Here is a 17314-nt window from a genome sequence, read left to right as displayed (position 1 = left end):
AATTTAAACTCTCTTTAATGAAAATTATTTGAACGGCATACAATTTTCTTTTAAATTAAAGATTTTTTTAAAGTGTTAAAAAATGTCTTTAAATGACATACAAGAGACAGCTAATTGAACACTTCAGTACTGCGAATCTTTTCTTTTTAAAAAGCTTGTCTGATTTAAGTTAGCAGGGACTGGATGGCTCAGGGAATTAGCAAAGGGACATACAGCCTTGCACCTTTTGGATACTGGCCCAAATGCAGCTCACTTTAGTACTGAACAAAAGCTGTTACCATCTGAGAAGTCCCAGGTGACCTATGAGATCACCAAACTCCACAATCAAGTCACTAGTGCACAGGAGCCCATACCACAGAAACCAATTCCATAACTGACACATTTGATAGTCTCAGTTGAGAGGCAAAGGACTAAACAAACCCAGGAGATTAAATTCCCCCTGTATGCCTATAGTGGGTGACTGTAGGAAATAGTTGATGGACATTTTCTTTGTGAAGGGAAAGGTGGAAGAATGGAGAATCCTGAGGAGTATTAATTTAAAACAAAAAAAACACAAAATTTAAGTTAGTTTAACTTGATACATCCGTTTATGTTTACAGTTTTATTTCACTTAAATTGAAAAAAAATCCAGAATTAGATTTGAGAGTCTAATTTCTACAGGTAAAATCAATTAGAGCAGATTGGTCAGGAATAATTTGCAATATATTATTAAGATTTACAAATTAAGCCTCTGAAACCAGTTTGTAAAAAAGGTCAATCACTAACTTTTAAAGCTGTGAATATCACTTCCTGGGAAGATATGACCTCATTTTACCACCATCAACAAGAAGTCAAATGTTAACTAGTGACAAGTACACACATTATGTAATGCCTTTTCAAGGATCTAAAATTACTAGGGATGTGGATACAGTAAGGACTCTATTTGTTTCCTGCTTTGTGAGTAAGACTGACAAGGATGGTACATTGCTTGGCATATTACACATACACACTAAAATATTACTTTATTGACCCCATCTGTCTTTTTTAAAAGTAAGCATTCAAACCTCCTATCTAAGCATTCTCCAACTCATTAAATAATTGAAAATGATCACTAACAAAAATCCAGGTTTAGATTTTCAGAGCAGTGCAGAGGACTTTGCCACATATTTTCCATTCTATTATTTAGATTATCACAACCCTAGTATCAAAACTTCTATGAACTCTCAATACAGTGCAGATAAGGCAGAGAAGTATTCTTTTTTAAAAACTGCTGGATATAAATAAATTAAAAATATTAAACTCAAACTGGGCTTCAGTCTCCAATGAAAACTGAATTCATCATCTATCAACATAATAGAGACCCAGGAGATTAAGTTACACCAGACAGTTAAGAAATACAAGCCAAAGTCTGAAAGCCTTTCTGTTAAAACCATTAAATATTTTTCTTAGCTGTCTGACAATGAATCTTAAACATTTTACCAGCGTGGTTTGATTTCAGCATTTCGGCCGGATCCAATGTTCATTCAAGTCAATTGGAGACTTTTCATTGATTTCAATTTGGCATTTTATGATTAAGCATAACATACACGCAACACTACAAAACAAACACTGTAGCATATTACCATAAGGCTGCTTAACATGACTTCTGACCTAGCTGTGATGATGATAAAGAATCAGGAATCTGTCAGGTTAAAACCTGTGTGCTGTTAGGTACCATTCAGTCTCAATAATTGAGTGCGAGAAGAAAAGAAAATACAATATCAAGAATATTCTGATATTCAGCCTGGTTTCAGTTGACTGGGTCTCTGGAAAAAACAGCATTTCTAGCTATACTACAGGACAGTGGCCAAGTTCATGAGTGACAGTCCAGTATCATATACTACCATTAAATACCCAAACTTTTTATCAAATGATACAATTGCTTAAAAACACAGAGCTATTGTTGAATGGAAGCAGGAAAACAACGGCTCCTATTGTCAATGATCCTACGTGTTTGCCAGCCTCTAACTAGTAGCTACAGCTAGAAGGGTTTCAGAGTAGCAGCCGTGTCAGCCTGAATCCGCAAAAAGAACAGGAGTACTTGTGGCTCTTCCTACTACTTAGTGGTTTCAGCTGAAAATGGCAGTCTGCTCTACAGCACAATCAGAACTTCTCAAACTCACATTGCCCTAAAAAAGACAAGACATTCCCTGACTCAAAAATACAAAGTATTCTGGTATTGCTGGACATCCACTTCAGTACTTGAGATGTCAAACAGACTCATTCACAACCTAACAATAAAACCCCGACCAAGCAAGACTTTTTAGGTTTAGGGATAAACTCACAAAAATACAGCTGTTTGTTTTCGTAAAGCCCCCACTTGTTCCAAGTAGTGAGAGATATCAGAACAGAAGGCTTAAAGATGCATTCCCATTTGGCAATGCCCATAGTTTATAAACACCAGACTGACAAAGCTCTCTTTTATTTCCTGAAGCCCAGCGAACTCGCTAATGAACTCTCTCACATCAACAATATAGTTTTAGAAGAAGAAACTAAAACCCAGTGAAAAGATGTGGCAATCTCTTGATAGCTTCTTTATCTGACTCCTGCCAAAATCCCAGGGTCATGATGCTAAGGTTAATTTTGTATTCTAGATGCAATTAAGATTTCTATTGTGATTCTTGTAGCACCTTGCATGCAACGTCCCAACATAATTTGAAAGATTTTTTTTTAAAATCACGCTGTGTTTAGAAATAATTTTAAACCTAAAATCAGTGTGTGTGCTTATATTATATTTTACAGCATCCACAAATATGTTGGGTGCTTTGAATTACAAATAAGAAAAATGTGGTCCTTGGTCTGAAGAGCCAACAATCTAACTGATATTAACTGTGAATCTGACAGGGATTGATAGTAATGAATTCAAACAATACCTCAAAGTACTATTTTACTCTTACTGTATTCCTTAGGGCAGGAACCACGACCCTGTACACCTCTGAGCATTGTAGGAACTTAAAATGGTAAAATCAAGTTAACCAGGTAAGAATTATGCAACACACATTACTGATATATAAATACACTTAAATGCAGATGAGGAAACATGCAAAATTTTGCCCCAGCTAGTTGTATTTAAGTGAAGAAAACTTTAGATAAAGTTAAAACAAATAGTCAAAATGACAGATTTAAGACAACCTACTACATAGGTTTTAAGAGAAAGCTGAGAATTGGTAACAGCTTGCTTTGAGGAGTGTGTGTTAGCTGAGTTGAAGAAAAAAAAAAAAAGAGAGGCAGTTTAAAAAAACAACAACAAAAAACACCCGCTATGCTAAGGAGATTAGAAGCCCTGTGGCGCTTTTCAATAGTGCTGTTTGGTTAGGAACACTGGCACTGCTGCATACTCTGGAAGAAAATGTACTAACTGTGATGAAGCTGTTAAATACAAATAAAGTTTAAAAAAAAGAAGACATTTCTGCCTCTCTACTCTTAGGTGACTGTGAGGAATGTTGGATTTGTTTTTTTCTGGAATACTGCTGAGAACTTTGTTGTAATTCACCATTTTCGAAGGCTGTAGTTTGAGAGGCTTTAGAAAAGACTTCCCAATATCAACTCAGTTGAAAAACCCACAGGTAAGAGACTTTCATACAAGCCAGGTACACAGCAGGTATGCAAAAAACCATAATATGCACTTCTAATGAACCTTCCATCAATTATCTTAAAGCAGTCTGCACACATTAACAATTTAAGCCTCAACAATCGTGTGAAGAAGGGATTATTATCCCCTTTTACAATGAGGAAACAGAGGTACAGCAAAAGGAGTGACTTGCCTCAGGCTTCCACACCAAGGAATTGAACAAAGAACCCAAGTCTCCTGAATCCCAGTCCGGGGTCTTAATTAGCATATGAATGTGCACTGTTATTTGAAATACACTAGAGTCTTTTGAATTATATCCCACTAGTAACAGCAAATGATAAAAATTACAGAAAGCAACGGTGTAAAGATACTGTAGTTACGAGAGGAAGAGAGAGAAGAGTTTTAAGAAGAGATTTGAAAATAAATGGAAGTCTTAAAATAAGAGATCTAATCCAAAAAGAGAGAGACACTCAGTTCCAGGAATGCTTTTCACAGAGACATGCATGCAGAACTTTACTAACTTGCTGTGTTTAATTTTTGAAGCCAAGGGAAAAAAACACCAGGTTTAACATTTCCTTTTTCTCCCATACACTATTCATTTAAATACAGAAGTCACCAGACAATGCCATGAGTAGAATCCCCTAGCCCACTTTGGTCTCCCCTCTTTGTCCTCTGTGGTAAATCTCTTCAAGAGACATCTGTGCAACACATGAACTATGCAAAAAGCTTTGTAATTTATTGAAAGAACAAAATGAATCTCCATATAGTGGCCCAAATGCAGTGCAAAGAACTGACACCAGGCTACTCTGATTTTCAAATACACTGATGTCAGTACTAACTGCCATCTTTATAACACAAGTCTCATGCATCTAAATATGTAGCTTTTCAAAGGCAGTATTAAAGAAACATGCTGTATGTTTTCATAGTTCGAGCAGGGAGATAGTAATCAGCTCGCCTGGGTTCTGTTCCCAACTGCCACTGTCTTAACATATGATCATGGGGAAGTCGCAACATCTGTGCCTCAGTTTCCCCATCTGTAAATGAGGATGATACTATGTGTAAAGCACCTGGATGACAGATGTTAGTTATAGAAACGTAAAGTATTATTATAGAAATGGAATACTGTATCTTAAACAGTTGCTATGTGCCAAATACAATTCTTTAATGAGTCGCATACAGACAAAATTATTAAATAAGACTATTTTAGGTATTTGTTCCTTTTGTACTTACTGGCGAAAAGCTGTCATTGTGTTTTCCAGGTTCTCTCCAGCACCTGTGAAAACATCAAGAACAAATTTCATAAAAGACATCTTTTTATGATACCCTGAGGGAAAATATACCACTGAACGTAAACAATTCAGTGGGTAAAAAGTGTCAGTTTATGAGGGAATGTGGTCTGGAGGAATGAGCCAGGAATCCTGACACTGACTGACTGTATCATTTTAAACAAGTCACGTCACCTCTTTGAGCCTCAGCTTTCCATTCTGTAAAATGGGGCTAATACTTAATCTCATAGAAGTGTTTTAAGTTTTAGCGTTAGTATAGCACTTTGAACACAGAAAGCACTCAAGTTATTCTTGAGTATTATATAAATTAGAGACTCAGACTTTCCCCAAAGGGCCATATGGGGAACTTGCCAGAGGTCCCCACATAACTGGCATAAAGTAGAGCAGACTACTCAATGTACAGAATACAGATCTGTGGTCCACAAAGACTACTACTCCCAAGACATAGTGCCCTGCCCTGAACCTCTATATCAAAAAAAGCAACTGACGGCTGTTTTGTAGAACTCCCTAAAATGCATTTTATCCTCATTATATATCATCTGCAAATCACCAACAAGACATTTAGAATACTACATACTTCAGACTATTTTTCAATTTGCATTAAAGTGCTAGGTCAATAGCACAGGTGAAATGAACCAGACACTTAACAATTATCTATAATAAGACACTTGCCACAAAACAAGTCTGCTTCAGACAAGAGAACTTTGATTGATATCAGTCAAGAGACTTGGGTTGACTCCCACTGCTAGTACTAAGAATAATGAATCCTGTATGACTTCTTGACAAATTCTGCAGATTAACTAAAACATTGCGAAACTTATTGAACATGCGAACACAAAGCCAGCTGCGGGATTTAAGATTAGCCTAAGGCCCTTTCAAATGAGGGCAGTATGTGCTGTGGAGAAGATAATTTCAGCTTCCAGACAGAGATGGTGCAAACTGAATTCTTTAGAAACTGAGCTGAACTAACATCATCTCAAGAGATGGCAGGCCAACAGTAACACCCCACTACTGGAGAACTTTGTCTCGAGTATCTTCGGTCATGAGAATGGGTTCCATGATATAGCAGTAGAACACACAAGAGATCTACTTCAGGGACGGGGGAGAATGAACACTGTGAAAGAAAGAGTGTACTGACCATGCTCTTGAAGCCTACTCTCCCTAACAATACCGCCCAGCCAGTGTTCAAAATACTCCTCTTCACTACTATAGCTTCCACTAGAGACACTAAAAATTTTGCTCTAAATGTGTTCCATGTTGATATTGCATGGGGAAGACACAATAAAACTGAAGATGGCTTCAGAATGAGAAGTCAAGCCTTATTTATTTTTGTGAACAAATTTCGGCAATGACTCCACATCAGAGGTTCGCAAACTGCAGTCAGCAAAGCATTTGTTGGTCCACAGGCCTATTTGGTTACATAGTCTTGGATTCTACTTGTTTCAGAATACATCATCGCACTAAAAGAAGGTAAATTAAAAACAGAAAAAAAAATCTTATTACTTTCTCATTTAACTAGTTGCTGTAGTTGCCACACTGTGATGATATGTTATTGTAAACGGGACAGAAGATAGTCCATGTGACACTCTCTAAAGAAGTGGTCCACGCTGTGAAAAAGTTAGAAAACTCCTTGTCTACAGGACATGATAATTTTTTAACTACTTATGGTCTATGTCTTATATTATCTGTGTGACACGTTCCATTTTCTGCAATACTGTAGATGAGATTAAAATATTATAAATTTTAAAGAGGGCCTGGCCACTTTCATGAGGCTATTTGTTAAGTGCAGCATGTTTAGGACTGTACAAAACACAGGAAGATTACATTCTTGCCCCATGCAGTTTATGACCTAAATAGACAGGAAACAGCCACAAAATGCCCTGAATGACCAGAGTAAGGTTACTGTAGAATTATGACAAATTTAATTCTACCTGCCAAAAATTCATATTTGATACAAAGTTGGAATTATTAGAAAACAGAAGCCTGTACCTTTACATTTAGGATACTCCCTGAATCAATTTGAGTAAAATAAACAGAAGCCTAATTAGCATCCAAAAGGATTTTTGCCAAGATAGAGGGGCCTGGCATGGGGGTAGTGAAAAGGACATTAGTTTCAGCTGGGAAGAGGGCAGATATACAAACCTATTTTACTCTGAGCCAGGAGTAATCTAAAAAGAGATTTGCAAGATTAAGATGACCCTTCCCTAATCCTGAACAAGCCTTTGAAATTAGCCTAGCATGTAGATACACTTGTTTTTAAACAAGGATCATAGTCCATAAAATAAAAAAAAAAACTGGAAACATATAAGAGCTACAGTATCTGGAAGAAGAAAAGGAGTACTTGTGGCACCTTAGAGACTAACAAATTTATTTGAGCATAAGCTTTCGTGAGCTACAGCTCACTTCATTGGATGCATTGCAGGGGGCCCATGCCACCAAGTATGAATACCTGTCCCCAGCCTCTCTCAATTCACAGAGTTTTGGAACCCATGTCCCTTGCCTAGCGAGTGCTACTTAGTTGATGGCGACTCCCTCCATCATAACAAAAGGCCAAGTACAGTTCCACTGTCCTTGATTCCCATAATCAGGGTAATAACAATTTATTCTTCCTGCCCCAATAACAGAGACACTGGGGATCCCACAGCAGCCAAAGTGACCATTTGGGCAGCTATGGCCTCATTCTAGGTGGGGTGGGTGTGCCTATGCAAAATGAGATCAGCCCCTGAAGTTCTTTTCCACAACTTGCCACACTTCACCACCAGATGTCAGGGTGGAGCTCATCCTGACTCTGCTTACATCTGTTTAGCTTGGTAAATTTACAGGTGCAAGTTAAACTGAAATACTTTTAAACTGATGTAAGACTCCAGATACAAAAACTGCATGATACCATTTTAAGTTAACTGGTGCAGCTTCTGTGTTTAGACAAGGCCTCACTCATTTCCACTAGTTCATAGAATTTAACTGCAGAGGTCACTGGCTGTGGGACTCTCAGACTGACAGGTCGAATGGCAACTTTATCCTGGCCACTATGGATGTAGAAGCCCTCTACACCAACATTCCACACAAAGATGGACTACAAGCCGTCAGGAACAGTATCCCCAATAATGTCACGGCAAACCTGGTGGCTGAACTTTGTGACTTTGTCCTCACCCATAACTATTTCACATTTGGGGACAATGTATACCTTCAAATCAGCGGCACTGCTACGGGTACCCGCATGGCCCCACAGTACACCAACATTTTTATGGCTGACTTAGAACAACGTTTCCTCAGCTCTCGTCCCCTAATGCCCCTACTCTACTTGCGCTACATTGATGACATCTTCATCATCTGGACCCATGGAAAAGAAGCCCTTGAGGAATTCCACCATGATTTTAACAATTTCCATCCCACCATCAACCTCAGCCTGGACCAGTCCACACAAGAGATCCACTTCCTGGACACTACGGTGCTAATAAGCGATGGCCACATAAATACCACCCTATACTGGAAACCTACTAACCGCTATACTTACCTACATGCCTCCAGCTTTCATCCAGACCACACCACATGATCCATTGTCTACAGCCAAGTTCTACGATACAACCACATTTGCTCCAACCCCTCAGACAGAGACAAACACCTACAAGATCTCTATCAAGCATTCTTACAACTACAATACCCACCTGCTGGAGTGAAGAAACAGACTGACAGAGCCAGAAGAGTACCCAGAAGTTACCTACTACAGGACAGGCCCAACAAAGAAAATAACAGAAAGCCACTAGCCGTCACCTTCAGCCCCCAACTAAAACCTCTCCAATGCATCATCAAGGATCTACAACCTATCCTGAAGGACGATCCCTCACTCTCTCAGATCTTCGGAGACAGGCCAGTCCTTGCTTACAGACAGCCCCCCAACCTGAAACAAATACTCACCAGCAACCACATACCACACAACAGAACCACTTACCCAGGAACCTATCCTTGCAACAAAGCCCATTGCCAACTGTGTCCACATATCTATTCAGGGGACACCATCAGAGGGCCTAATGACATCAGCCACAATATCAGAGGCTCGTTCACCTGCACATCTACCAATGTGATATATGCCATCAGGTGCCAGCAATGCCCCTCTGCCATGTACATTGGTCAAACTGGACGGTCTCTACGTAAAAGAATACAGGGACACAAATCAGACATCAAGCATTATAACATTCAAAAACCAGTTGGAGAACACTTCAATCTCTTTGGTCACTCGATTACAGAACTAATAGTGGCAATACTTCAACAAAAAAACTTCAAAAACAGACTCCAACAAGAGACTGCTGAATTGGAATTAATTTGCAAACTTGATACAATTAACTTAGGCTTGACTAGAGACTGGGAGTGGATGGGTCATTACACAAAGTAAAACTATTTCCCCATGTTTATCCCCCCACCCCGCACTGTTCCTCAGACGTTCTTGTCAGCTGCTGGAAATGGCCCACCTTGATTATCACTACAAAAGGTGTCCCCACCGCTGGTAATAGCTCACCTTAAGTGATGACTCTGGTTACAGTGTGTATGATAACACCCATTGTTTCATGTTCTCTATGTATATAAATCTCCCCACTGTATTTTCCACTGAATGCATCCGATGAAGTGAGCCATGAAAGCTTATGCTCAAATAAATTGGTTAGTCTCTAAGGTGCCACAAGTACTCCTTTTCTTTTTGCGAATACAGACTAACACGGCTGCTACTCTGAAAAGTGTACTATGGTTAGACTGATAGAACATGAGAGACTGATGGCATGATACAAACTGCTTATTTTTTTTATTTCATTTCTTAGCTGTCTCTCTATCTGTCTGTTCTGAAAAATCTCCAGGGATGGGAATTCCACCTCTCTTGGAAGCCTATTCCAGAGCTTAACTAACCTCACAGCTGGAAAGTTTCTCCTAATACCTTATCTAAATCTCCCTTGCTAAAGACAAAGCCAATTATGTCTTTTCCTACCTTCAGTGGACAGGGAGAACAATTTATCATAGTCCTCTTTAAAATAGCCTTTAACATATTTGAAGACTGTTGTCAGGTTCCCCAACAGTCTTCTTTTGTCCAGAGCATAACATGCCCAGGTTTTTAACCATTCCTCACAGGTTAGGTTTTCTAAACCTTTTATAGCAGAGTTGTTCAGAAAATGTACACAGAGCTAATTCAAGAGACTTAAATGAACTTCAGACTCAGAAGAGAAGTAATAAAAGGGGGTTTAGAATCTAAAGTCTTGCCTACATTCAAAGTTGCACCAGTTTAATTTAAATGTACGATTTTAAACTGATTTAGTTATACTACAGCAAGACTGTGTGCGAACACATTTAATTTAATTCAAACATGGCTTATATCAATGTAGCTTAACTCAATTCCTTAGATAAGGCAAAGCCACATAACGCCTTAGTAATGAGGACAAGAAGCTTAAACTATCTTAAACTTTGACTTCATTGTAGTAACACAGTCCATAAGTCCAAAATGTGAAGAAAAAACAAAAGCAAATATCAAGTTAATCTCCAGTAGCAGCATGGAAGTCTACAAATCAGGCTTTAAATGATGGGTGTGGCCAGCCACATGGCACAGGTAGCAGTGAGACAAATAGATCGGCAAGACAGTCATGCTTGTGGGTGTTTTGGGGGAGCAGAAAGAATAGTTTAAAGAGCAGCCAGAACAGAAAGTTGGTTGAAGATTCCAAAGGCAGTGGAGTGAACACAGAACCCGACAGCCAAAGGAGGTAGCTGAGCTAGAACTGGAGTTTTATTGCCTGGCCTGCTGCTAGCCAGATTCCTAGAATAGGGGTTTTTACCAGCTGACTTCAGCTGGTTATGCAGTGAGAAAAGAGAATAATACAACAGTCTAAATGGGATTAAACAAACCCATTAGCAACGAACAAAATCAGCAAGAAAAACGGGAGTTGCACTCTGGCAACATATCTGAAGGTGAGAGGTTTTTCGCAGGAATGGGTGTGTGAAATTCTGTGGTCTGCATTGTGCAGGAGGTTAGACTAGAAGATCATAATGGTCCCTTCTGACCTTAGTATCTATGAATATATGAAGTGATCAGGAATTTTCCACAGCAGAAACAGGAGTCAGATGTCAGCTCAGGAGATGATTTCTCCTAAAGTTTCAAGCATGGAAGCAGGCTACACAGAAAAGTCATGATGGATAGAAAATTCAAACTATTGCCTAGATCCTCCTGGTATTATCTATTTTGTTTTAATTTCTTTTTAAGATACATTTATACTCCAAGCCTTATAATATGGTAAGCAAGCAAGAAAAAGGTACTCAAAGGCCAAAGTAAAGGACATGGTGCAAGAACTTAGACAGCAGAAGGAAGATTAAAAAATGTGTCAGGTTTCAGAGTAACAGCCGTGTTAGTCTGTATTGGCAAAAAGAAAAGGAGGACTTGTGGCACCTTAGAGACTAACCAATTTATTAGAGCATAAGCTTTCGTGAGCTACAGCTCACTTCCTCAGATGCATATCGTGGAAACTGCAGCAGGCTTTATATATACACAGAGAATATGAAACAATACCTATTCCCACCCCACTGTCCTGCTGGTAATAGCTTATCTAAAGTGATTTCCAGCACCTGGATTTGTGCTGGAAATCACTTTAGATAAGCTATTACCAGCAGGAGAGTGGGGTGGGAATAGGTATTGTTTCATATTCTCTGTGTATATATAAAGCCTGCTGCAGTTTCCACGATATGCATCTGAGGAAGTGAGCTGTAGCTCACGAAAGCTTATGCTCTAATAAATTGGTTAGTCTCTAAGGTGCCACAAGTCCTCCTTTTCTTTTTAAAAAATGTGTGCATCTCATGAATGTAAGAATGAAATTTAAGACCACGCTGACAGGTTATATTACCCAGTGCAAGCATGTACAGTTTAATGAGAAGAAAGTCCTGTGTGACATCTAGGACACACATAGTTACCAAGTGCTCTGTAGCAGTAGTTCTCAGGAAAAAAATAAGTTTAATCACTGACTCCAGCCACTAATCACCCTGACAAAAATCACTGTTTTTTGTTTTTTTTTAAAAAGTTACCTTTACCAGAGTCAAAAGAAATTTTACTCTTACAAAATATTTGTCCCGCAGTCTTTCAACTAAAGGATTCATCTCACTCATTAACTAATATGGGTAATTGTTCAAGTACTCACTTAACCATTTTGTTTTTCAATACTACCTAAGAAATTTAGGACTAATGATAAATTACACAGCTAACACCAGGGAAAATGTTTAAAACTTACCTGCTGTATTTTTATGTTCCTCATCAGATCAACAATTTTCTCTTGTGCTAAGTGCCCAATCTCAGAAATATAAAAGGCTACAGTTAATGGTTGAGACAAAGCTTTTTGAATTTGTAGGGAGAAAATCTGGGAGAGTACCAGAGGACTAATTAAGTCCTTTCTATAGAATTACCATGTCATCTTTCAGATTCCAGGGTGGATAAAAATCAATGATTTTTTTTTAAACTATTTTTTTTATTTAAATCAGATTTTTTGGATAAAATGCTTTTTGAGGAAAAAACCTATCTAAAGATAGTTTTAATTAAGATACATTATAGCTCAAAGACATCTTATCATGGAATAGGGATTATAAATTCTAATTCTATAGTATGAGACAATATATTCATATAATGTTTATGAAAAGTTTTGTAAATGAGTTCCAATAGTTCATGGATTAGGGACCCAATCTTATGGGGTTATAGTGGTTTCTGTATAGATTATTTAGGTTTCAGAGTAGCAGCTGTGTTAGTCTGTATTCGCAAAAAGAAAAGGAGTACTTGTGGCACCTTAGAGACTAACCAATTTATTTGAGCATAAGCTTTCTATCTACCCAATGGGACTCAATGCTCAGTCTAGAATATATCATTAGAGATACTTAGTTTTGCAGTTCTCAGACTGTGGATTCGTGTCTCCAGAGATAACACGCTCGTTAACAGCAAAAATGCTTTAAAATAAATAATATATAGAGGTGAGAAATAACAGACCCCAACCCTATCATCCCTCTGCAAATTTGTGTACACAAAGTCAATCCCTTACCTCTCTCTAAAAGTGCAAGGTTTCAAAAAGTTCAATGAATGAAACAGGGTGGCCAACCTGAGACTGAGAAGGAGCCAGAATTTACTAATGTACATTGCCAAAGAGCCACAGTAATACATCAGCAGCCTCCCATCAGCTTGCACCCCCGTCCAGCCCCCAGCACCTCCTGCCTGGCAGCAACCCCACCAATCAGTGTCTCCCCCCTCCCGCCTGCCTGCTGCAATCAACTGTTTCGTGTGCGCAGGAGGCTCTGGGGGTGGGAGGATTGATGGCATGGTAGGCTCGGGGGGAAGGAGCAGGGGCCTTGGGGGAAAGGGTGGAGTGGGGGCAGAGCTGGGGGTTGAGCAGTGAGCACCCCACAGCACATTGGAAACTTGTAGCTCCAGCCCCAGAGTCAGCGCCTATGCCAAGAGCAGCATATTAACCTCTGAAGAGCCGCATGTGGCTCCGGAGCCATGGGTTGGCCACCCCTAGAATAGAAGATTTTTGGGGGTGGAATAAATCTGGACAAGGAGAAAAAGTCTGGAGATAAATGTGAGAAGGGAGGGACAGGCAGTAGAAACAAAAGTGAAACTGTTTGAGCAGCATATTCCAGAAGTCTTGAGGTCTTTCTGAGTGTAGCCTTCATTGATTTGAGATCTACCATACCATTCTCTCACTAGAAGGGAAAGCCTATAATGGCAGCAGGCCGTAAAAGAGATGCAGTTTGGGAATAAGAGCCATTCGAGAAACATACGTTTGCTGATGATATTTTAAAGAAAGTCACACCAGTGAACTGCTGGAAGTCACTTAAGTACTTGGATTCAAAGACTGTTTAAGTGATAATCTTACTTTTAATAACAGCAGCTGCTTCTGTCAGTGTAGAAAGAATATTTTCTTCCTTTGGACTAATTCATTCGAAATTGAGAAATTGTTTGGGACCTGAAAAAGCAAGTAAGCTTGTTCTTCTTTTCCAGATTATGAACAAACAGGAAAATGAAGGTGAAGACCACTGAGTTAGCTGCAGAAGCCAATATTTTAAATTTCTTATGTTGACTTGGCTGCCATAGTCTATTAAATTTTTGTGGTGTTTTTTTTTAAATATTTCATGTAACTATTTTAGTTAAAAACAATTAACAAAAACAAACCTGATTTTAAAAAACTTGAATGTTTAAAATCAAAAATTCATATGCTTATTTTGTTAAAATATTATATGTTTGCTGTTGAAGAAAAAAAATGCGGAATACATAACGTTGTTTTAGTTAAATAAAACAATTTAAATATCTGTCTGGTGATGTTCTCCTCCTAATGCAGCATGGCAAGAAAATCCTCCAAATATTAATGATTAACCTGTTGAACTGGAGATAGTTCACCTCTCAATGACTTTGGTAAATGAAATAACCAAACAATATTCATTTTCTCATATAGCTGTAAAACTAATCTGAAAAGTTTTCAAAATAAATCACTTAAAAATGTATAGTGTGTACCTTCTAAAAATGAAACCTACATCTATCTCTGATTGTGAAGAATATGTATAAAGGTTATAGCAACCAAAAAGAATGCATTTTTATGTAGAAATCCATGACTAAATCGAGTCTTCCTGGCTAGTGATTTAAATCAAATCCACCCTGTCAGATTCCCTGGAAATGTCTGTTGTAATGTTTTGAAAAAGGAGCCCTAGTTCTGCAACACAATTTCCATGAACTAACTTGTGACAGAGGAACTGAAATAACAAAATGAACTACTGCAATGAATCATCTTCCTTCCTTCGAAACGCAAAGGCTGGGTTTACAACGTGTGTTCTGACATATTATATGTTTAGGTACCTCTCCACAGTGATTTATTTCTTACTTGGTATGTCAGATATATAGCCAAAGGTACAAACAATTGCAGACCTCCTTCCCTGGCATACTTGGCACTGAGCCAAAGTGGCCACATCTAGAGAGTTTCATTTCACATTCTACTTCAGAGAACATCAATGTGGGGCAGATGAGAGTCATGGACAGAGCAGCAGATGAGTTATAAGATGACAGAACTCTACAAAAACACATATGAAATAAGAAGGCTCTCCTCCCTCAACTTCGTACATATAACAGTCTCGGTACAAACCCCCAATGACCACAAGAAAATATAGTTCATTATCAATTAAAAACATACAAAGTGGAAGCCTATTTGCAATGAGTGTGACTGGTACGCAATGCTTTCAAAACAGGCTGCAACTCAATCTGCACAGCCTGCATGGATTCTAGCATCGAATATCAGGGCTCAGGTTACTGATCTTTCAGATTTACCATTTCAAAATTTAGACCAATGGAAGATTATCTACAAATAATGGATGAGGACTTCTATGCAGGTGCTGTAAACTGAGATAGAAGGGTTAGAGTTTGATCCGCCATCTCAGTACAAAGAGAAACTCAAAGAGGTTAAGAGATATCTTGATTTCTGAATTTCATAGTGGTAACACAGCAAGGTCCTGACAATATATCCAAAGCAGTAGATTGAAGAAGTTTTATTTAGCAAACACTATGTTATATAGGTTTCAGAGTAGCAGCCGTGTTAGTCTGCATCTGTGAAAAGGAGTACTTGTGGCACCTTAAAGACTAACAAATTTATTTGCGCATAAGCTGAATGCATTCCACTGTATGCATCCGATCAAGTGAGCTGTAGCTCACAAAAGCTTATGCTCCAATAAATGTTAGTCTCTAAGGTGCCACAAGTACTCCTTTTCTTTTCTACTACGTTATATATACATCCAACACACTTCTCACAGTATCAGTCTTACATGGTGAACTAGCTGTTTCAGTATCCTGAGGTTAGTATTACTGCCCTAGTTGTAGTATACAGCATATACACTGTCCTTCATTCAGTTAAAGGTTGTTTGCATAGAAGTGCCTAACAGATAACCATCCTATTGAATAAGAATTAACTTTTAAAGCTGCTGATTGGTGCAACTATGGAGAAGGTAAATCAATAGGCTGGTTATATGCTAACTAACATACCCTAGAAAACACACTATGTGCAAAATTACTTAGGTCAATCACTAATCAGAAACGTAGATTTTGTAAAAGTTAGGTTTTAGAAAATGTTTTCATTATTTTAATAGGACCCAGAAGTCTGACTCCCAATACCCTGCTCTCACCACTAGAGCACACTTTTGTTTGTGTGCGTGAGAAAAAAAAATGATAGTGAATCTGGGCCCGCTTTGAATATGGGGTAGAAACCACCAAAATGTGGATTCCACGGAAAGCCAGGGGTCTCCATGTGAGATTTGCTTGGAACTGGAGAATTTGTTCAGCCCTGAAACCAAGGACAATTCGGCGGTGGTGGGGGGGGGGATGAAAATGGGGTGCCGAGGAGAAGATGGGGGGGGGGGGAGACACACTCAGTGCGAACGGAAATCGCTGCGTTGCAGGCAGCCAGAACACCCAGTGTCGGCTATTACCAGCCTAGCAGAGCCAAGCCGCCCAGGTAACAGGCAGATCAGCGTCACACACATACCGCGGCCGCGTCGGGAATGACCAGCCCTGTGCGGCGCAGCGCGGCTGGGGGCTGCTGACCCCGACTCCCGCAAGAACAAGGACCGGGCCCTGGCGAGAGGGGTTTGAGGTGAATCCCCCACCACCGTGCCGGGGAGGAATGGGGGAAAGCCGGGGAAAGGGGTGCTCCCTCCCCCAAGCCTTGAGATGAGAGGTGACCCCGCACCCCTCAGGGTTAGGGCGGGAAACGACCCCGCTCCCGCAGGAGCCGCGCGGGCCCCGGTGCCGGGTCTCACCGCCGCGGTGGGAGATGTGCCGGCAGCGGAAGCGCTGCCGCTTGGGCCGGTGCAGCAGTCCCGGGCACTTGAGCAGCAGCACCGAGGTGAGGAAGTAACCGCCCAGCGTAGAGACCAGACACAGGGCGACGCCGGCCATCCTGCCCGCTCCCCCCGAGCCGGTCAGCCTCCGGCAGCCGCGCACGAGCCCGCCCCACCCCGCGCAGCCGCAGCCTCTCCCGCCGGTCAACCCGAGCGAGGGAACGGAGAGCGCAGGCGCGCAGCCGCACGCGCGAGGAGGGGGCTCGGCCGTCCCTTGAGGGAAACTGACTCAGTTCTAACACCTGAGGGCTCATTCTCCCCCCTTCTAGCCCCCAGGGGCCTCAGTCCCACCCCCACTCCGAGGGGGGATTAACCCCTCCCCCTGCCATATACACCCAGGAAGGGTTCCCCGGCAGGGTCTCACCTTCCCTGAGATCATTCCCTGCCATACTCACAGAGGAGGGAAATTAACCACACACCTGCGTGGACCCCCCCCAATCCCAGGAGGTGGATTAAACACCTTCCCACAGATTGTATCCCTCTATCACACACATGGGATTAACTCCCCAACCTCTGTCTTCTCTGGGAGGGCTCTTCCCCAAGGACAAATTAATTTCTCCTTTAC

General features: G+C 40.3%; 1 protein-coding gene across 1 annotated transcript in view; it reads right to left on the bottom strand.

The window, feature by feature from the left end:
• GDPD1 (glycerophosphodiester phosphodiesterase domain containing 1) overlaps window positions 1–16855 on the bottom strand; it is a 32962-nt gene extending 16107 nt beyond the window's left edge. The window contains exons 1-2 of the mRNA XM_084651046.1: window positions 16669–16855; window positions 4820–4862 (exon numbers count right to left, since the gene is read on the bottom strand). Of these exons, the coding sequence (XP_084507172.1) occupies window positions 4820–4862; window positions 16669–16807 (182 nt within the window). The 5' untranslated portion in view covers window positions 16808–16855. The remainder of the gene's footprint in view (window positions 1–4819; window positions 4863–16668) is intronic.
• Between the last annotated feature and the right edge of the window lie 459 nt (window positions 16856–17314).

The sequence above is a fragment of the Lepidochelys olivacea genome (assembly GCF_965140295.1).
Source record: "Lepidochelys olivacea isolate rLepOli2 genome assembly, chromosome: 17".
Taxonomy (NCBI): Eukaryota; Metazoa; Chordata; order Testudines; family Cheloniidae; genus Lepidochelys; species Lepidochelys olivacea.
Note: the sequence above shows the minus strand (reverse complement) of the source record. Positions and strands in the feature narration are given on the sequence as shown.